At 47.1% G+C, this 21,407-nt stretch overlaps 1 protein-coding gene across 2 annotated transcripts in view; it reads right to left on the bottom strand.

The window, feature by feature from the left end:
- Window positions 1-18,969, bottom strand: part of SDC3 (syndecan 3) — a 205,060-nt gene extending 186,091 nt beyond the window's left edge. The window contains exon 1 of one of the 2 annotated variants that reach the window (XM_029619749.1): window positions 18,503-18,969. In XM_029619749.1, coding sequence (XP_029475609.1) covers window positions 18,503-18,931 — 429 coding nt within the window. In that variant the 5' untranslated portion in view covers window positions 18,932-18,969. The remainder of the gene's footprint in view (window positions 1-18,502) is intronic. The other variant, XM_029619748.1, reaches the window with a different exon arrangement.
- Window positions 18,970-21,407: the final 2,438 nt, after the last annotated feature.

Genomic DNA, 21,407 nt, shown 5'->3' with positions numbered 1-21,407 from the left:
GAGAGAAGGAAGAAAGAAAGAAAAAATATGGTTAAGAAATGAGAGAGAGGACAAACGGAAAGATCTCCGGGATGCCCTTGTTAGCAAGATATAAAGGTTGACCATGTAGCACATAGAGGCTTCACTTTCTGGATTACTGCTCCTGTGTGATGGGGGGAAAGAGGGGCTGGGGGTACGTCCGCAGAAACTCGGAGAGGAGATTTCTTGCTTTGCCTGCCCAAACCCAACTATCAGGCTGCCCGACAAAGCAAGAACCGAGAGCTTCCTGTCAAACGGCTTGGGAGGTTTCTCCTCCTGGCAGAACCTCTGTGACCACTGAGCATGTCAAGTTTGTCAGTCGGCGTGTCACAGTCTCAGCATGTGTGCGTAGATATTGAATATATAAAGTGTGCAGATGTGCGCGTCAACCAGAAAAATCTCCCTCGGGGACAATCTGGTCAGGGAAGAAAAGATGTCAAATCTCCCTGCGAGGTGCATTGAATTCAAAGAATCTTTTTTTTTTTTTTTTAGACAAGAGACAGTGCTACAATTCTCAGCAAAAAAATGGGAAGAGAGTTTGGGTGCCATGTGCGTGAACGAGAAAGACGGTCCAGCAGGGACAAGACCTTTAAGCTTCAGGTCAAGTCACCTGGAGGTCACGTTTCACCTTTCAAAGACAGCTCCACCAGATCTCTTCCAGATGCTCAAATATAACACTTCCTTTTGTTAAGTCTGAGATCTGGGGGTGGAGGAGGTAGAGTAATAGGACACGTGCACGCACAAAGGGAGCAGTGTACCAGGACTTGAAAAGCATGAAGGGGGGGGGGGGGGGGAAGGGAAGTATGGATGACTACACTTCAAAATGCAGCAACAACTTCCCACCGCCTGCATTAGATACAGCTTGCATTCCCCATGTTCATGAGTGCGCGACGTGGGGGGGGGCGGGGGCGCGCGGGAGAATTTCCATAACGCATGGACATCACCAACTCGCTGCATGCGATTTTTTGCCAAAGCTTTCCTGTCCCTTTAAAACCTCAATATGGATTTTGTTGTTGTTTCCCACCAAAGAACAAGGCTGGGAAAGCTGTGAACAAGTTCAGCAGAAACTCAACAAGCTGAGAACCAGCTGAGAAAAGGTCAGACCCTTTCCTAATCATCCCTTAGGGCCTAGATTACTAAAACTTCTCTGCCATTCTGCATCTATGGGGTGGGGAGAGAAAGCTTCATACAAAGCGGGCCCGAAAGGAGTTTTACAGTAAATTAATGTAAATAAAAATAAAAAAAAACAAAGGCTACACCTTTATAGCGGAACAAGGCATTTCTCAACTAGCTTAGTTTAGTTTGTTTGTAATTTTGATTTACCGCTTTTCCCTTTAAAACAAAGATTTCAGGAGCCAACACACAACTCGAAACAGAATGAGTGGCTCACAGCAAAGAGGATGCCGATGCATTCAATGCACTCAAGTGAAGACAAACCCCACTTTATTACAGCAAACATTTATGAAATGTCTCTTCACTAATCAAAGAGTTTGCCGTTATAACTAGGACATTCTTGTCTTGATTCACTCGTTGCAAATCTGTAAGTACAAACCGATATAAAGGTTTACTGGTTATTCATTACCGGTTCGTTTTCGATGCCCAGGGTCTGACAATAACGCCAGATCCCACCATTAGTTCTTGTGATTTTGAATACCAGAAGTTAAGTGGACAAAGTTTTGGAGAAGATACTGGTGGGTGTGCAGATATACTTATACACTAGGGAATAAGCAGCTAATCTGAGCCAATCATCATGTTTGGGGGAGAGGGGGGGGGGGTCCAGATGGAATTTCGTTTTCATCACTGTGCAGTTGGCTACAACTTGCCACATAGAGAGGCTTTCTGACCTCCATGGCCCTCTCTGGTCCTCTTTCCACCCAAATGATGACGTAAGAACATCATCTTATGACGCGCCCAACCGGCCATCTCCATAAAGCTGAGTCTCCCTTCCAAAGCTCCCACAGGCCACTTCCTGTGACAGCACCTCCTGTTCTCTGAACTCTCCACTCCACCCAACATCTGTTCTGGCACTCTCTTTCACTTAGAAAAAGGTTGTCGGGTTCTCAGGATGTTCTTGCAAGACAGAATGCAAAGTGGTATTTTGAATCTCGTTTATTCTGGTTTTGCTCTACAGAACTGCTGCTGCTTATCAACTCTGAAAGATAAATCTCAGAGCAATCAGCATTTCAAATGATGCAACTTGAAGGTGACCGCAGGCAGCTATCCTGTTAGCTGCCGTTAATTGGATGAGAGAGAGAAAACACTTTCGCCAAGTCAATGCATAAAATGGTATTTGCTAAAATGAAAAACAGAAATTAGACAAATGTGAAACAGACTGAAAAAAAAAAGGATTTCTCCAATTCCTTAAACACCAAGAAAGCAACCCCAGAGGAATCTTAGCTTAGGTGTCTTAAGATGGAAGTGAATTCGAGGAGTGAGAGGATGAGACTGGGAGATCCATTTGCAAAAGTGAAGAGAGAAGACCTTAAGGGCGCCAATGGTAAGCAGAAGGTTCCAGGTTGGTAAGGACAACCTTGACCATTCATTGCTTGGAAGGGACAGGTACTACTTCTGCATTAAAAAAAGAACTGACCACTTTTGTTCTCCATCCATCACAAAACATTAATCTGGAGTAAATCAGTGCAAGTAAGGTGAATCTGAGCAGTCTATTAAAGGCTGGAAACATGTCACGTCCACAGCTTGCCTCAGCCCCTAGTGGATAAGAGATCCAAAACCAGACACCTTCCTTCCACTCTTTTGTAATGCATGAATGCAGCATCTATGCTGAAAACACAACATGCTTTAGAAAAACCACCAATTCTTAACATTAATTTGTTTGCCTCCTGGCCGACCTGAGAAAACCCAACCATGCGATTATGTGACCTGACCCTGACTCTCCTGAGGGGCAATCAGAATGAAAAAGTGCACCTACAAAAAAAAAAAAAAAAAGTCATGACCCAGCAGTCTGGAGCCAAAAGCAGGGAACCACAAGGCGGATGGAAAGATCAAACCCACTTCCGGTGTGGTTTTGCCCTTATACAGTGAGGACGAGAGGAAGACTCTGGAGACGCCTCCTAGATGCATTTACTTAGAGTAACCAAAAGTTTTGAATTATTAAACATGACATTACTGCCCTGATATGAAAGCGGGAAGGTGAGAAGTCCTCCTGTCCTTCGCCTGGAGCTAGAGTTAAGCACTAGGGCCTTTGCAAGAGGAGACTCAAAGCAGTTTATCCACATTGGGGGATGACAGCTCAGCTTGGAACGGAGGGCGCAGATCCCCTTCCCTTCCCCCAGAGCCCTGGTTTCCAAGCCCAACTCCACCCTTCACTGCCTGGACCTTCAGCAACTCGCGCGACTTCTGTGCTCTTTGTGGCAAGGACCTTCTTACCACACAATTGATCTTGCAGTATATACAAGTCATTACCATGAATACTTTATGCCAGCCGGTGAACGCTGAATGGACATGTGCCGCCAGGGGTTCAGAGAGGGAAGCTGAAAAGGTCTGGATACCATCAAACAAACACAGGAGGCAGGGGACCCTATCTCAGCTGTACTTTCTAAATGCAAAATATATGTTTATCATAAAAACATCTTTAAATACAAAGGTAACATTCGTAGGTGCCTTATAATAAAAGCTAATGAGTGTTGTTGCTGGTGCGACTTACCGTTTTGAGACGGTCACTCCCTACTCCTAACGCAGCCAATAAAAATGACAGCATATAAAAGACCAAAATGGCCCATCCAGCCTGCCCTGCAAGGTGCGCAGGGTCCTAACTGCCACTCCGTGCAGGTTACCCCAGTGCTTCCTCACCATTCTCCTACCACTTGGGATCCTCTGCGTTTTCTCTCATTCCCTTTTGAATCCCGTCCCGGTTTCTGTCTGTCTTCACCACCTCCTCCGGGTGGGCAGTCCAGGCATCCGCCCATCCTTTCCATGAAAAAACTATTTCCTGCTGATGACCCCTAAATTCTACAGCTCCTTTCCATTAGAAAGAGGTTTGTTTCTCGTGCATTTTTAATTAATACTTTTCAAAAAAAAAAAGTCTTCATCATACTCCCTCCCCCCCATCTCTCTGGTATACATAGGAGAAGTGGCTGTAAGACTTCCCCTCTCTCCCCGATCCCTTGCACTCGGGCCTGTACTGAGCTCCACCGACTAACAGACCGCTCGATACCATAGACTCGGACAAACAGACACCTTCCTTCTGCTCACGTCACATGCTCGCAAGAGCAGAACTGGAGGGGTTCTGGCCTCGCAGATACTCCCTTCTCTCCCCACCCCCTCTTCCAGCCGGGATCTCAGCGCCATGCGGCTTCATTCACCACCATCCTGCTTTATCAGGCCCGCCTCCCACTGCTCCTAAGTCCGGTCATTGCTGCAACGATGCTGAAGCCAGAAGCCGAACACCAGGGCTCCCTTCTAGAAACCCCTGTATCACCTCCACGTCAGTGCCAGGTGCCAAATTCCAGGCGATCTGCTGCCTGGGATTTTTGCCCCTCTGTTTAGTGCTGTAGGCCCCGTGGTGGAAAGCAGGTAGGATTGAAAGCAAGCCGGCGGTGGTACATTGCGGGATCACATTACCCCAATATTTAAGCCTTGCTTCCTATATATTGCAGAGCTCAGTTTGGAAGGCTGGCTCTTGCATATAAAGCCAGGAACGGACTGGCTCCTTTCTATCCTTCCGTACACTCCTTCGAGGCCTCTCCTATCTGGTCAGGAAAGCCTTTCACAGACCTCCCCCGACATAAACCTAACAGGTCCTCATGAAAGAGCAATAAATAAGGCACGGCAATTTCATAAAATACCAAAAGATATACACACAATAAAAACCACAGAACAATATTAAACAATAAAACAGACGAATGCAGCTTAAATAAAGATGAGGGCTCTGTAGTAAAGTAAAAAACTACTCAAAATTTATAATGCTGCGCTCGCAATAAAAGTGCCCATTAAGAGCTCTGCGACACAAAAACAACAACCACCACCACCACCACAGATCATCATCAAGGAGGAAAAGCAATATTAAATAAGGCGGCTTTTACTGCCTTCCTAAAAGATTTCCTGCAATACGGGGCCTTCTGTCTGCAGAGCGCAGCATAAGAAAAAGGTTTTTTAATCAGAAAAGGTAGAATATAAATCTAAATAAAAAACGAAACCGTCCGTGGGATATTTCTCCACCTGAAACCAAGAACTGGACAAATAAATAAATAAACAGAATCAGGCGGCGGTGAACACGCGGGACCGCGATCCTGAGCCAAGAGAGCTGTAGGGACACTCAGTTACTCCCAGCTTAGGACGGAAGATCCTTTGTTCGGAAACACGGTAGGTAGGGGAGTAGCAGCTGTATCACTGCACCCTCCACGGCACAGACCAGCGAAAAGCCTCAATTGATTTTCCATCCAAACTGGTGCAAAGATCCCTTTGAAGGCAAAACGTATACCAGGCCCACGCATTATCAGCACGTAAAAAACCGCGCATCCAAACCGGGCGCACGTTTTCTTTAACGCACGCACATCCACCTGTGCTGGGCACTCGATGCAATAGGCAAATGAGCTGCCGTGGTAAGAGAGACACACAGTGGGTAATTTGTGCGTCTCCAGCAACCTGCATTGGGCACCCAGAAGTGGCTGTGAATCTAGAACAGCCTGGCCAGAGCTCCCTCCCCACCACCGGCAGGGCTGGTCCTTTTCACCGACACTTTCAGAAGGCTGTCCTGAAAGGGGATTTGGTCTCACTGCCGGCAGGGGTTTCGACTGGGCCAGACCTTGGGGATGCTGCTTTCTGTGGTTCCCCCCCATGAGGAACCACAGAAAGCAGGATTTTTTTTTTTTTTTAAGCCCTTGAGCGGGACATAATTCTGTTTCTTTGGTTCGTTTGGAGTTTTGGTTTTTTTTGCCAGCCCTTGAACGCCGCATGCTTTAACACCTGCTCCCGGACAGGCATTACATTTGCAGCGTTAAAATGGGTGCCATGGCTGCGTGGCAATTTTTTGCAAGCCTCATCTACATGGAATCTGCATGTGATGAGTGCTATTAGCTTTGCGCTCAACTGGACGTGTATTTTGGACGCACTATTCCCGGTATTGCATCAGGGGTTATTTTAGTGCATCCAAAACCCACATTAATAGGTGCGCTGACCTGAGCGCCCGATATTGCATCGGCCTGTTATTTTCTGCTACATGGTTATTCTGGAGTTAATTCTACAGGAAAGCCGATCATGTTAGGGAACATATCTCTGTCTAGGTGTCTTGACTTGCATGTGAAGCACCCCCTCCCCCTCCGATGGAAAGAGGAAAGAGAGAGTCTTCTGAGGACCCCCCTGGGAGCGACACGCCTATACAGCAATGGGGCAGGCAGCGCAGAGACCTCCCTGGCACAGCCAAGCATTGTTCTACTGCCGTCACACATGGGTCAAGAACAAGGAGCAACAGGGTCACATTCAATGCAGGACAAAAAGAACGAAATGTGATTACCAGATAGGCTGCCGCGCCCCAGGATTTATTAAATTAAATTACAGTGCCCAGCTCTCACAAAGGAGCAGCCAGAACGAGCCGCTATTCAAAGCGGAGGTGGGGATTTTCCATTCCTCTCCCACCCCCCCAATTCTTCAGAACAGAAAGCAAACATGCATAATGTTTAGGCCCAGACACAAGAAGAAGAAGGAGCAGATTGGACTGCAAGCTACCTTTTGTTCTGGAGTATGCATTTACACTAAACTCACAAGCAGCAGGGCCTGGCTCGCTCAGAGCCTCTCTGCCAGCAGGCTGTGGATAGGCAGAAATAACACACACACACACACACACACACTCCAAACCCTGCACCCACCACAGCGCAGACACAAAGCCGCCCACAGCTCTGGAGCAGGCCGGGCGGCGGGTCACAGCAAGCTCGCTGTCCGAGGGATCGAAGGCCTCGGCACCATGGCTGGGTGTGGGCAGGTTGGCAGGGAAGCGCAGGGGTAAAGCCGCAAGATGGCTCAAAGTTATTTGGGAAATCAGGTTGAGCCAAGGGTCCCCTCAGCCAGCAGCAGGAACTACAGTGCCACAGATACGATGGGGTTAAAATCAGGACCGGAAGGGAATTGTGTGTGTGGGGGGGGGGGGGGGGGGGAGAGAGAATCATCTGTTTTGAAAGGGAGAGAGGGAAAACCAAACCAAAAAAAAAAAATCAGCAAGAGCAATTTTTGCACTGTCAAAAGCGAAATGGGGGCAACTTACAAGTCTGGCCAGCATCCCCACTGAGATGTGCGCGCCTCCCTGTTTTGCCAAAGTCATTTTTATCCTAAATTGCACCCAAGCATCAAGAGCTGTTTGTAATGCACTTTAAGCAAATGTCGGTGCTAAAGACCTATGGAATAATGCAAGATTTCCCAGAATCCCGCAGGGTTCCATATAATTGCCAATTTGCGCAAAACCTTCCCCCATCATCATCCATGGTGAAAATTATGCAGATTCTAGGATGCTCATGAACATCGTATAGAAGTGCTCACAAAGCTTTGCTCTGCCTCACCGCTATTGTCTGTCCTGAGGGGAGGGGGCACGAGTGTGCACTGCTGCTGCCTGTGCTGTGGCTCATCTATAAATGGAAAAAGAAATTCACATTCCAGTGCTGGCAGTCTGCTCTGTTTTTTTTGTTTTATTTTAATGCATACCAGGATTTACTAGCGCTGGAAGCCTCCCTGCTGACCACGGAGCATCCCTTTCCCCACGCAGCATGGAATTGGCCTCCATCACAAACAAACACACACCACAACTTATAATTTAAAAAAAAATAAGCCACTTACGGCTTTGCAAATCGGCAGCACCCTCGAGGAGACAACTGCAGACTGAAGGGCAAGCAAACTGCTTTTTATTTCACTCTGTGACAGGGGAAGGCAACACCAGTCCTCGGGTGTCACAAGCCGGTCGGGTTTTCAAGCGATCCGCAGTGAATATTCACGAGATGCACCTGCATGCACCGCCTCTGTTGCATGCAAATGCATCTCATGAATATTTAGCGCTGCTTGTTGCCTGCCCCCCCCCCCCTCCCCCGGCTCTACGAGATGCAACGTGTCGCCGTGCCATGCATCATTTGGTATTTTGCTTCTTTTGGAGGCCATTATTTTTATTTTGTGTACTAGGGAAATCGAGTGCAGGATTGTTCTTTGGTTGTGCTGTAGGTTTCAAAACCCCTTCCAGCACAGTTAGGACGTGGCCTAAGCGCTGTGTATCTGATTCCTCCGTCCTTCACCTCTCTACCCACCCTGTTACATCTTTCCAATCACTAACCACACCACAAAGCAGCAAGGCTTCCAAACAATGCTTTAGATAATTCACTTTAGAGAAGGTTCATTATTTCATCCGAAGGTCAACAAAGCTACTCACACAGAGACTGCCAACTCCACCTCTAACTGCTATCAGTCGCCCAGCCAGCCGTCTAAAGATTTCCTTATGCCAAGCCCTCTCATAGGAACGGCTAAACCCCAGCAGGCCACATACAAACTCCATAGCCTCTGTGCAAACCCCGGCAGCCAGGGGGCGCTCTCTCTCTCTCCTGTGCTTCCCGAGGCTGTCAAAACAGTCCACCGACACCCAAGAGGAGAGGGGAGACCACACCTCTAGAGGTCCATGTTCAAATGGTTTGTCCACCCAAGTCTGGCACTCAGCCGGACAAACCGCAGGATTTAAAAATCCTGCTGCACCGACTGTCACTGATTTTTCCAGGTAATACTTTATCCAGATAAACTGGAGGTATTTTAGGGGCATTCCGGGATGGGCTAATTTACATGGCTAAGCCGATTTTCAGCATTATTCAGATAAGTCTGGCCACGTCACAGACAAGCCCTAAAGTTATCCGGATAACTTGGATATTCAGCGGCGCGGTTGCACCAGTCCGTATCCAGTTTAACTTAATGTAGCTGGATAAGGTATCCGGACAGCACCATAGCTGAATAATAAATTCATAGAAATTAAGAGGGGAGGGGGGCCGCCATGCGCTGCAGCCCCCAAGCAGGGTCAAACAAAAGGCATCTGAAGATGTGCACGAATGCCATCCTTTATCAGAACCACTGCACACAAACGGATCGCGCATATTCTTTTGCAGAGCTCCCCTAAACCAGACTCCTTTGCGGGTCAGAGCAGGCCAGCCAGGGAGTAGCTATTGGTTCTACAAATCTATTTGCTACTCAGGCCGCGAAGACAGGAAATTCTGAGCGGCCACCCAAAATGCATCAAGCGTTAGAGCGGAATAAAACCCCTTCTGAGCTCTGGTCTTAGTCCTGAAGGCTGTTCTAATGCACTTCTCTTGCTCTCCAAAAGGGAATCGGCGGCTCTCGCAATTCGTTATACTATGGCATCTATATCCCTACTTACAAGGGAGATTTGAAAAGCTCACAGAAAGAAAATGAAGGGCATCGCTGTGCAGAGCACAACTCCAGAAATGGAAGCCGGTGGGGGAGGGAGCAATGAAACAGTCTCCCGTGACCCCCTGCATGCCCCAGAGTCACGCTGTACGTGCGAGATCCATAATGGCTGTACGGCATCAGGACAAGATGATACACAAGCAGCCTACAACGACCTTTCCCTAAAACTGCTTATCAGCTACATTTGAGCACACACCGGTTAAAACCATCCCATAGCAAACACCGGAGGTGCAATTGGAACTTGGGTCTCAAGGCTGCAGAGCTGTGTGGTCTGCAGTGCTCGGCTGCCAGCACTGTTAGAGACCCTTACCCAGAAAGATAGCCGATGGGGCCCGGGCAAACATCACCGTCTGACACTGTCTAAAGAAAAAAACACTCAGTCCTGCAATAGCATTACTGCTCTCTCCTTGTCCATAATCAAGCATTCTGCTCAATAAAATAGGAATTTAAAAAAAAAAAGAAAATAAAAAGGATTTTATACTGCAATTCTTAAATCGAATAGTCCTAGGTTTTTCTGGGGCAGGGAGGCTGCCCACACCAACATCTTTCTTCATCCAATGGCATGAGGACGCCAGGGCTGCGCTGCTGTACAGTTCAGTTTGTGGGTATACGGTTCTCTTTTCTCCTCCTAGCTCCCCGCCTAATAAAAACTACAAAACACAAAAATCAGTAATCCAGGAGCTTACAAGCAGTGGAAACCATCTCTCAAATCAGTGAGCTCACCGATCGTCCGTCCTGCTACCGCATGCTAGTGGCAATGTCTCTTAACCCTCTCACACCTCACAACTTGCTAATGAGGGAGCCAGCCCAACAGAGGAGTCCTGAAAACTAAAGGTGGGGGCAACTGGGCTGACCCCTACAGCCATGGAGGAGACCTGCGGCCCCATTCCTGGACTTCGCTTTTAGTCCTCAGGCAGTTTTCACAGGCCCCAGGGGGGGTGGAAGGAGGAAGTCTCTGTCTCTGCACAACAGCGACACACGGGAGCAAATTTAAAAAACCAAAACACGGTAACTTGCTTGCCAGCCCAGGGGCCTGCATGCAAATTTTGATTTTCAACAGGAAATTCCTTGTAAAAGTTTATCTTTGAAGATTCGGGGCCAGCCAGCACAAGTTTTCTGCTCGTCTAATAGCTCACTTTATATCGGGGGGGGGGGGGTGTCGGTAAACCAAGGCGTGTGAACAGAACGTTGCTGGCCCACTGCTTGCCAAAAAAGATGCCGAAGCTTGCAGGCCGGCTCTGCCCATCTCCCGATGCACAGCGCCCATGCAAACCTTTTTTGGCACGGTGACAGGACACTTTACCATCCGCAGCTCTGCAACCAAAAATCAGGCAACCTTATCCTCCTATACTGACAGAATGGTGGGGCAGGGAGAGAGGCCGTAATTGCCTCTCGTTCCTGGGCACGAGACTTGCCCGGCAGCGTTACTGAGGGCAGCTTCCTACCCACCCCACTTTGGCTTTTAAAGCTAGCCCTGCGGCCAGGAAGGCTTTCAAAATCCGTGTGACGCGAGGGCTGCCCCCTTAGGCCTGGTTTGGAAGTTGCCCCTTAACTGAATACAGAAACATTTCGGGGTGGGGGGGGGGGGTCCCCATCTCTTTGGGTGGATTTTGGAAGTGGAACGTAAGGCTCCCGGCCCAAGGAGGTAACAGGATCCCTGCTCGCCCTACCAGAGCGTGGGATTGTTGTAGCCGTCTCTCAGCTGCCTACCACCCAACAAAGAGAGAGTCAGAGCTGCTGCCTCTTCTCATCATATTATTGTATTATCTAATTTGTTCAGTTATTCTTTCTATCGCTCCGGCTATCCTAGCCCTCCAGGTTAATACCCCTTGTTATATGTAACTTTCACTTCTTGTTATATGGTTGACTTTGTTATTCCCCTCATGTTATCTGTAAACCGATCTGATATGAATTCTCTTTCATGAAGGTCGGTATATAAAAATGTTAAATAAATAAAAATAAGAGAGGAAGAGGAGGGAGAGGCATCAGCTCCGGCTTCAGGGCCTGCATTTATCCTGCAAAGAGAGCTCAACAGTTGGATACTGACACTTCTGCCTTTTCCACTGGATTGGTTTGCGAGGGGGGGAGGGGGCTCTCTTGCAGTTGGTAAGTCCGTGAGGGTTTGACCACTTCAGCAGGAGGGCTAAGGGAGGACTGTGGCAAGTCTTATCCAGGAAAGAGCCTCACCTGAACGCCCAAAACCGTCACTGACTCTCTCTCTCAGCACAGAGACTCGAGCAGGTGCAACGGGATCCGTCCTGAGCGGATTCGGCCTTGGCACTCAGCTAACGCCTCACTTACTCTCTCAGGAGTTTTATGTGCACTTCAGTGAACTGCCAAAAAAGAAAATCTCCGGGCTTTCTAGAGATTTGTATTTTAACTCCGATTTAAAAAAAAGAAAATGACTGCACTGTTCTGCGGTGCAGAGACTGTCAAACTCATCGCTTCCCAAAGCCACGAATCACCACATTTCACTGAGATTTCTGGGCGTTCTGTGGCACGGGGAGACCATGCAAAATGAGTTTAGAGGGGAAAAAAAAAATCAAGCTCTCTGATTTTAGGCAGAATATCAGGTAATGCTACCAGAGATCCCAACTTAACCGGAGTTGTCCCAGTTTGGGTCTCACTATTTACTGTTCCCGTCCAAACATAAATGATATTATAAGCCCTTGGATCTAGCTATGCAGCAGGTGCTTAAGCTGCCAGAGAGCCTGAGAGAGAGTGGGGGGGGGGGGGGGGGCTGGATTATGTATGGGGGACTCGTATGCTCATCTATACCCAATAAAAACAGACGGGATAAGCAGCGATATCCTACAAGCGATCCAGCTTCTACGGCCGGCCATACCGACCAGAATAACCGGGCAGTCTGAATGGGCCACGAAGCAGATCTCGGGGCGATTGCAGCCGATGATTTCAAGGTGGGGAAACGGCGCGACGAGGCAGTGGCCAGAGCCAGCGAGATGCTAGGCTGCCCGAGGAAGGGTGGAGGAAAGCACGGAGTTCAGTTCTGGAAGCCCTCCCTCCAGAAGGATATGGACAGGAGAGCTATCAAAATGGTGGTGGAGGCAGGGAGTGGGGGGGTCTGCATCAGAAGCCCCTATGGAGATTAAGACTTAGATCTCAATAGGAAAACCCTAGCCCAGCGTTTCCTAACCCTCTCCTGGAGGCAGGCCTAACCAGTCGGATCGGCAGGATATCCTTCATGAGTACGCAGAAGGTAGATTTGCATGCACGGGGGGGACCCAGGGTATGCAAATCTATCTCATGCACAGTCCTCTTTAGCCACCCATCCTTCTCATGTCCGTCCCCCCGGCCAAGTTCTCTTAACATTTACATATTAACCCCAACACTACTCACTGAACCAGTGGGGTGCGGCTTATCCCAATCCCTCAAACTCCAATACGGTTTCAGTCTCCGCCCTCCCCCAAGCCTCACATCATGACCGATTCTGTTCTTACTTTCCCCTGAAAGGGGTTTGCTCTTTGTGCATTAACAAAACATCCCCCTGCCTCTCGTTGAGTTTCCCCAACCCTCTCCTGGAGGCCCACCCAGCCAGTCAGGACTGCCACCGTGCACGTGTGGGCAAGCTTATTTATTTATTTGTTTTTATATACCGACGTTCGTAGGATTCATCACATCTGTTTACAATATAAGTCAAATACACAATTAAATTATAATCATAAGATACCTAAACTTCATACTAAAACATCTAAATCACAATAAAAGTACAATAAAAGAAGTTAAAAAATCATAAAACATGATGAATGATGTTTGTCATTAGAATTAAGAAAATGCTTGTTGGAAGAGCCAGGTTTTGACAACTTTCTTAAATCTTGCATGCTCATCCCAGACTGTGGAATACAAAAAAGGAGGAAGGACCCCCCCCCCCCCCCCAAAAAAAAACAAACCACGCCCTGGATAAAGGGAGGTTTTTGCACGTGGTCACATGCCGTGGCTGGCAGCTGGGATAGACTCTTAGCAGCGTGGAGGAAATGGCTGGGCAGATCAGATGGGCCAGTCGGGCTTTTTCCGTTACTGTGCTGCTTTGAGTTGTCTTGAGGTGTCCGCCGCCACCTCCACTCCCCCCTCTCCCCCTGTACTCAACTGGAACCCCAGGCTGCCGGTTCGGAGGTCCACATCCCTTACCCAAAGCAGACTGCAGAGAGCCGTACAGGAGCCAGGCAGCTGAAGGAGAGGCCCAGACTCTTTCCTTCTGCACTTGTTAACTGGGTGAATTAAGAGATACTGCTCTTTAAAAACTTCTGCTGCTAGGGGGAAAAAAAAAAAAAAATCAATTACAGCTTCCAAAATACAAAGAGAATAAATGTGAAAGCTGTTAATGTATACTAATTGGCTTCCAACGCTTGTAAGTTCCCTCCAGCCTCCTGCTCTGTCCTGAAGCTTCCACAGCGCCTAGGTTTTTGGACTTTGCCGAAACATGCAGCGTTGGATGGCGCGCTCTTATCTGAATTTCCGTTACCACCCAGCATCCGAAAAGCACCAGGGGAATCAGGGAAAGGGAATTCATTCCCCTTTACACGACGCACAGGCTGATAAAATGACGGATTCGGGTGGCATGTGGTGGGGGGGGGGGGGGGAGCTGGGCTCCTGGCCTAACTACCAGATCTCCCCCTCCTTTGTCCGCTGGGAGGGGATGGCACACTCGTATCCCATATCCCCTTCCCATTCCTGCTCGAAGCAGATAATCCTGGGAACAGCTCACACCCAGAATGTAACAAAACAAGGCACGACAGCAGCACAGCGGTTCCTCAGTGCGTTACAACAGCAGAGAGACACACACACAACACACTAGCACAGCACAGCTGGCCACCTTGCTATTTATTCACCTTGTGTATATTCCATTTATAGCAATATGCATCATTCTAATCTAGGGGGATCACAAAGATGGATACAAAACATAAAATAGTGATCACAAAATCACGTTCAAGGGGCTCTTGATCTAATCTCATTGCCAAAAAAAAAAAAAAAACCCCACATGAGATTAAGCGTGCTGTAAAATGTAAATAAATGCTTCTCAAACATAAAAAGCTTTTTGTACATATTTTTTGTAAATGTTGTAGACTCCTCAATAGCAGGAAGAGCGTCCCACCGCCTGGATCCCACTGCAATGAAAGCACACTTGTGGGTATCCTGAAAACGAGTATCGGGGGAGAGGGGGTCGCTACCAAAAGCTGAGTGCAGCAATCGACCAGGGGCGTAAGTCAGCCAAGTACTGGGGACCATCAAGTTTTTAAAACAAAAACCTTTAATAACCAAAAAGGCAACTTATCTTAAAATTAACAATTCTTGTCAGAGCACCCACGCACAATTAAACTCGGGAATTTGTTGCCAGAGGATGTGGTTAGTGCAGTTAGTGTAGCTGTGTTTAAGAAAGGATTGGATAAGTTCTTGGAGGAGAAGTCCGTTACCTGCTATTAAGTTCACTTAGAGAATAGCCACTGCCATTAGCAATGGTAACATGGAATAGACTTAGTTTTTGGGTACTTGCCAGGTTCTTATGGCCTGGATTGGCCACTGTTGGAAACAGGATGCTGGGCTTCATGGACCCTTGGTCTGACCCAGTATGGCATTTTCTTATGTTCTTACTGCTTACCCAAACACGTGTCAGCAGCAATGGGTGCTAAGACTCTGGCCCCGCCTCATTACTACAACTTGTGACTCCTTCATATAGTGCTACAGGACGCTCTATATAGGAGGCCACACCACTGTTGTGGCACTGAAGAATCCCAAAGCCAGTGTCATCCAAGCCTCCAAAACCCAAAGGGCTCTGTCTCTCGGTGAGGTCTCCGGCCAGATACTGTGGCCTTCTCCCTCCCATTGAGCCCTTCCCTGCAGTTTATGAAGACGCAGGCCGACGCAGCACACCTCCTTTTAAAAATCCACATGCAACAAGCCAAGCAGGCATTCCTGCAGGGAGGTACATGCTGCAACGGTGGTGGCACAGCCTCCGCTCATCCGTTCCCAATACTTCCACTGGGGGGGGGGGGGGGAGATAAATCCACCAGAACACTTCTCAGTCGGTCCAAAAAAAAAAGAAAAACAAAATCTGAGCTCTTTTCGGTGCAGAGTCACCCAGAAACCAACAGGAAAAGGATTTCCTCCGTCGTGCGCTTCTTTCGCAATATTTACAGCCACAGCATCCATATAAATCACAAAGCTTATGAGATAGCCGATATCAGCGTTTTCCCATGCTCGTTAGAAAAGGGCAAAGCTGCCTCTTTTACAAACAAATGAGCGTTAAGAAATCCTTCAGAGTTATTTTATTGTGACATCTTTCTGGCTAAGCCTGCACAATAAAACCCTGGCTGCGTTATCGGATTGCTGGCAGCGATTATGAACCAAGGATGATCCTTTCCATACTGGAAGGAGTACAGGGTTACTGCGGCCTTCAAAAAAAAAAAAAAAAAAGAAAGAAAGACACAAAGGGCCTGCAGAGGTTTGTTTGGAATACCCTGAAGCTGGTTTCATAAACATCAGAGGAGACAGCGGCGGGAACAGCTGAAGAGATACCTCGGGGAGGGGACAGCAGAACTTCGAGACACCCCCCTCCCAAGTATGAACGGAGCAGCTGAAGAGTCTCAGGAGGGAGGAATTTAAAGTCCAAGGGCCGTGGCAATAGCACAAGGTGCACAGCTCTTCTTCTGGGTATGCAACACCACAAGAGATGACTGGCCAGTAGAGAAATAAGATAACAGAGTAAGCTCTAGAAGAGGTCTCTCTAGAACCACGGTACACGGGAGTTTGCTCATGACAAAGGAATAAATACCCCACCACTACCGATTTACAATGTTACTGCAAGCTCTTAGATAGCTTTGAACTGGTGCCCTGGGGGCAGCCATATTGAAGCGCAGCGTCACAACCTGTCTCCAGAAGGCGGGATCTGATTGGTGCAGGCCGGCTCCAACATAAAAATGACATCACACAAACTGGAGCTGCTATTTTGTGCCAATTTCTTTGTGACGTTGGCTTCTCCCCACACAGGGCTCAGAGGCATTCCACATCAGCAGCTCAAATAAATAATGATAAAAAAAATTAAAAGACTATCACCTTTTTATTTTTTTTCCAAGCGTGAACTTCCTAGCTGACACAGGGTGGCTTACTCCACTTGCTCAGTGGGCAGGGGTTTCTCTTACAAGAGAACATTGGCAAACATCAGGTACACCCCCCTCAACTCGGGCTCACTCTGGTGGAACCGTTACTGCTGTGACTCCAGGTCGGGTTCCCTCCCGTCAGAGCTCAACCCAGTCTGGGTTTTACACCCATCGTAGATGCAGCTTTCGTCGTAAAAGGGGGAGGGCAGGGCTACAGCACCATACGTTCCACTTCCAAGGGGCAAAATCCAGACTGAATTAGGTCAGGTAAGTACTGTGTCCCCAGGATCGTGAGTGACAGGTGAAAGAAGAAAATACATCTAGGATGTCGAAATTGACTGAAAACAGAAAAGAAAGGTAAAGCATACAAGTCAGCAGCAGCTAGACGTGCCATTATAGAGGTGTACTTTAGCGATGAGATGTCAAGCTGCTTTTTGGTATATGCCCACCTGTCTCTCTCATGATTTACTAGCAGGTCATATGTAATATTAATTCACAGATTCAGAGCTCCAGAGGGAGAGATCTCACGCCAGCAGCACTTGTGAATCTGCTGAAAAAATAACCTTACAAGCCTTGTGGGAACAGCTACTATGTGCATACCTGTCACAAGCCAAGATATTCCCCCAGAGAATTAAAATAAAAAGCCAGTTGAAAAACCTTGGATTTCTTATTAGTTTTTGTTTTAGTTTGATATTATGCATTATTTTTTCTTAATGTGATTTATTTTAAAAACTATCACTACGGATTTGTTGCCCCCCCATGCCTTGTACATGTCTCATGCTACAAATAAAATGCTAGGTTGTGTTACTTGAGCGTCGGCGGTGGAAATAACATAATGGAATAATTGGTAACTAACCCTACCCCTTCCTGATGTTCCTCTGATCCTTGCACAACATTCTGCATCTGAGCACTGATTAATAAGCTCGAATCCTACAAGATGCATTTCTGATTTTTATAAAGTAACAGGAGCAGGAATCTTAGGGCACACACCAAGGGCTCTGAGCCAGAAACTCAGTTCCATGGGTATTGGTGGTATATATCATATAACTACAAATCTTAAAAAGTACAATCCTTAAAAAAAAAAAAAAAAAAAAGTAGAATCGACATCTCTTGCTACCCACAATCTCAGTTCTCCTGATATTCAACCTTGGTTACATTCCAATCCAAACCACGGTCATATGCATTAAATACTGCTATGTTTTCATCCCTTATCAGTTTCGTTTTACTTGCATAAGGAGCTATTAAAAAAAAAAAAGTAGATTTTTTTTTGTTTTAGCAACTCGTTCTTATGAAATTCATCAATTGAGCAGACCAATCTCTTTATTAAATATCAAATTTTATATCCAAGAACATCAAAGTTTCCTCTATTCCACCTCAATTTATGACAGTTCTTTTAAAAAAAAAAAAAAAACAAGCCACTGCATATTCCGTATATGTTTCTCCGGCAAAAACCACTTGTTCAGGCACTGCAATACCATCAGACCCCCGAGACAGAGCCAACCAGCCAGCCTCCCCTCCCCCACCCCGCCCGAGCAGGAGCAACCCTAAGGAGAATGCCAAGCCACAGAAAGCCCAAAACTTGGCTAGGAATTCACATCCACACCTTGCCCAAACCAGCATCGAAACCGGCCATCAGTCCATGAGTGTGTGAGGAGAGAGGGTCTTTTGGGCTTAAGGGGTTTTTTTAAATCACAATCTTTTACAACATCTAATTATCATCAATACATTAAAAAAAAAAAAAAAAACACCCGTGTGAAAAAAAATCTCTTAATGGCCAAGCAAGCAGGCATCAGAGGAGCTCCAGGGGGAAACACCCTAGGATCGGAATCTGCATATTTATATTTCTTCTTGCAGGCTCCAGTGAGGTTTAAAGGCTCCGAAGGATTCAGTACAATTACACCGCATGCATTTGCTAATCAGCTCCGGTCTGAACCCGTGCAGCCCGCACAGATCACGGATGAGCGGGCACTTACCAAGGCGGCGTGGCTGGCCAGCAGCAGCAGCAGCACCACTAGGGAGCCCGGCAGCAGCTTCATGGCAGAGGGGACGGGAGAGGATGGCACCGGCCCGGATCTCCTCCTCCTTCCTCGCACGTCTTTGTTGCCCGAGCTCCGGTTTCCCAGACCCTCAAGCCCAGCAAGCGCTTCCCGCCGGCGGGTTGCGATCTCCAAGCCCCCCCACCCTGGGCGCGCGAATGCTTCTCTTCCGTCCGGGCTTCTTGCACCCCTCTTGTTGCTGATCTTGGAAGGAGGGGGTGGGGGGAGGCTGAAGCAGCGGATGCTCTGGCACAGCCCCGCGCTCTCTCTTCTCTCCCCTTCCCGACTGCATGGAGGAGGAGGAGGAGGAGGAGGTGGAAGCTGCTTCCTCTGGGCAGGAAGCGTGCGCGCGCGATCCGCCTCCATTCAAGCCGAGGCGAGGGGGCGCGACGCCCCCTGCCGCTCGAGCCCAGACTCACCCGCGCTCTTTCCAGCAAAGCTGTCAGCAAATGCCACTCACTCACTGTCCGTGCTCTTTACAACGGGGGGGGGGGGGGGGGGAATAAAGCGACAGCATGGATCTTGTGGCGGGAGTTCAAGGAGGCGCGCAGCTCTGTGCAAGTTAAAAACTGAAAACCACTAGGGAAACAAATCGCCCTTATTTTAAAGGAAACGCGGGCTTTCGTTCTTGCGCACAGTAACGCACCCCGAAAAAACCGAGAACAAAAAGAAATGGGAAATCACGCAAGTTTTGAGCCAGGTCCTTTCAATGTTCATATAAAATTGAGGAAAACAGAAGAAAAGCGTGCTAAGAATAACTCCCCAGCTCTGCTGCATTCCTTGCAAATCCGGAAGGTTTGGATTTAACGCTTCCTTCGCATCCAGAAAAATCCTGCGATTTTTTTTCTGGGGGGTGGGGGGTATCCTAAGAACTTTAGCGGGAGAGCTGAATTTGCTGAAGATTTAAAAAAAAAAAAAAAAGGAAGGCAGCTTTAAATGAGGAGGGGAGGGCACTAAAAACGCCCGCGACCAAGAGGATGTGATAATTCCGGCTTCAAATCGATAGCGCTCATTACCGGGAAATTACAGATATAGACAATATTTTTAGACAGTCCCGGCTATGAATATTATGGATCACTCATTGATACATAAACAACGTTGCCACCTCGACCTTCAATAGAAGCCTGTTAATAATTCTAACAGTAATACGTATTGATTATTCTCATATCAAGGTGCACAAAAAATAATCGAGACCCTCCCAAAATTATGGATCTATTTTCATGATAACAGCAACAAGAGGCTTTGAGAGCATGCATGCCCCTGCCCTTCCGAATTACAGACAGGAACTTACATTACTTTACAGCCCGTCAAGAGGGCAATGTTCAAAGGCATTGAGCTGGGAATTAGGTGGCTTCTTTCCTAGTGCTCCTAATTTTAGCAGGGGGAAAGGGGCAACACTAAGTCAACAGAAGAAAACCAATCTGCAGCACATTCGATTTTCAGATGTGTGCATGCAGTTTTGGAATAGTACCAGGCCCAGCCAGGCAGGTGAACTCTTCTAAAGGCGCCTTAAATTGCAGCCGCAATCTGATATCAGTGCTGGACAAAATGGTAGAATCCATCATAAAGAACAAAATTACTGAACATATATTCACAGTTTAATAAGACAACCAACATGGATTTAACCAAAGGAAGTCTTGTTTCACCAGTCTGATACTTTTTTTTTAAAGGCATAATAAACACGTAGATAAAGGTGAGCCAGTTGATATGTATTTGGATTTCCAGAAAGCATTTGACAAAGTCCCTCATGACAGACTTCTGAGGACATTAAAAAGTAGTGGGTTAGAAGGCAGTGTCATGTTGTGGATTAGAAACTGGTTAAAAGACAAGAAAACTGAAAGTAGGGCTAAATGGTAAATTTTCCCAACAGAAAAAGGCGAATAGTGGAGTGTCCCAGTGATCTGTTCTGAGACCACTGGTTTTTAATATATTTATAAACGACCTGGAAATGGAAACAACAAGTGAGGTGATAAAATTTGCAGATGACACAAAATTATTCCAAGCTGTTAAATCACAAGAGGATTGTGAGAAATTGCAAGAGGATCTTGCAAAACTGGGAGACTGGGCATGCAAATGACAGGTGAAATACAGTATAATGTGGACAAGTGAAAGTGATATACTTGAGGAAGAGCAACCTAAATTATAGCTACGCAATGCAAGTTTCCACGTTAGGAGTCACCATTCGGGAAAAGGATCTAGGTGTCATTGTAGACAATATGTTGAAATCCTTTGCTTAGTTTGTGGCAGCAGCCAAGAAAGCAGAGAAAGCTAGGAATTATTAGGAAAAGAATGGAGAATAAGGCAAAGCATATCATACTGCCTCTATATTGCTCCATGGTGTGCTCGAGTAGTGTGGGTAGTTCTGGTCATTACATCTCAAAAAAGATACAGCAGAATTAGGAAATGTACAGAGAAGGGAGAGCAACATGATATAAGGGATGGAACGATTCCTCTAGGAGAAAAGGTTAAATAGGTTGGGGCTTTTCAGCTTGAAGAACAGATGGCTGAGGGGAGATATGATAGAAGTCTATAAAATAATGAGCGGAATGGAATGGGGAAAATGCAAATCGGTCGTTCACTCTTTCAGAAAGTAAACAAACTAGGGGACATGCCATGAAGTTACTAAGCAGCACTTTTATAACAAATAGCAGAAAATATTTTTTTACTCAATGCATAATTAAGCTCTGGAATTCGATACCAGAGCATGTAATGGAAGCTATTAATGTAGCTGGATTTTAAAAAGGTTCAGGCAAGTAACTGGAGGAAAAGTCCATAAACTCCTATTACACTGGACTTGGGGAAATCCACTGCTTATCCCTGGGATAAGCAGATTGGAATCTTA

The sequence above is a fragment of the Rhinatrema bivittatum genome, chromosome 11 (assembly GCF_901001135.1).
Source record: "Rhinatrema bivittatum chromosome 11, aRhiBiv1.1, whole genome shotgun sequence".
In the NCBI taxonomy this organism is placed as follows: Eukaryota; Metazoa; Chordata; class Amphibia; order Gymnophiona; family Rhinatrematidae; genus Rhinatrema; species Rhinatrema bivittatum.
The sequence above is the reverse complement of the archived record's forward strand: the minus strand, read 5'-3'. Positions and strand labels throughout refer to the sequence as shown.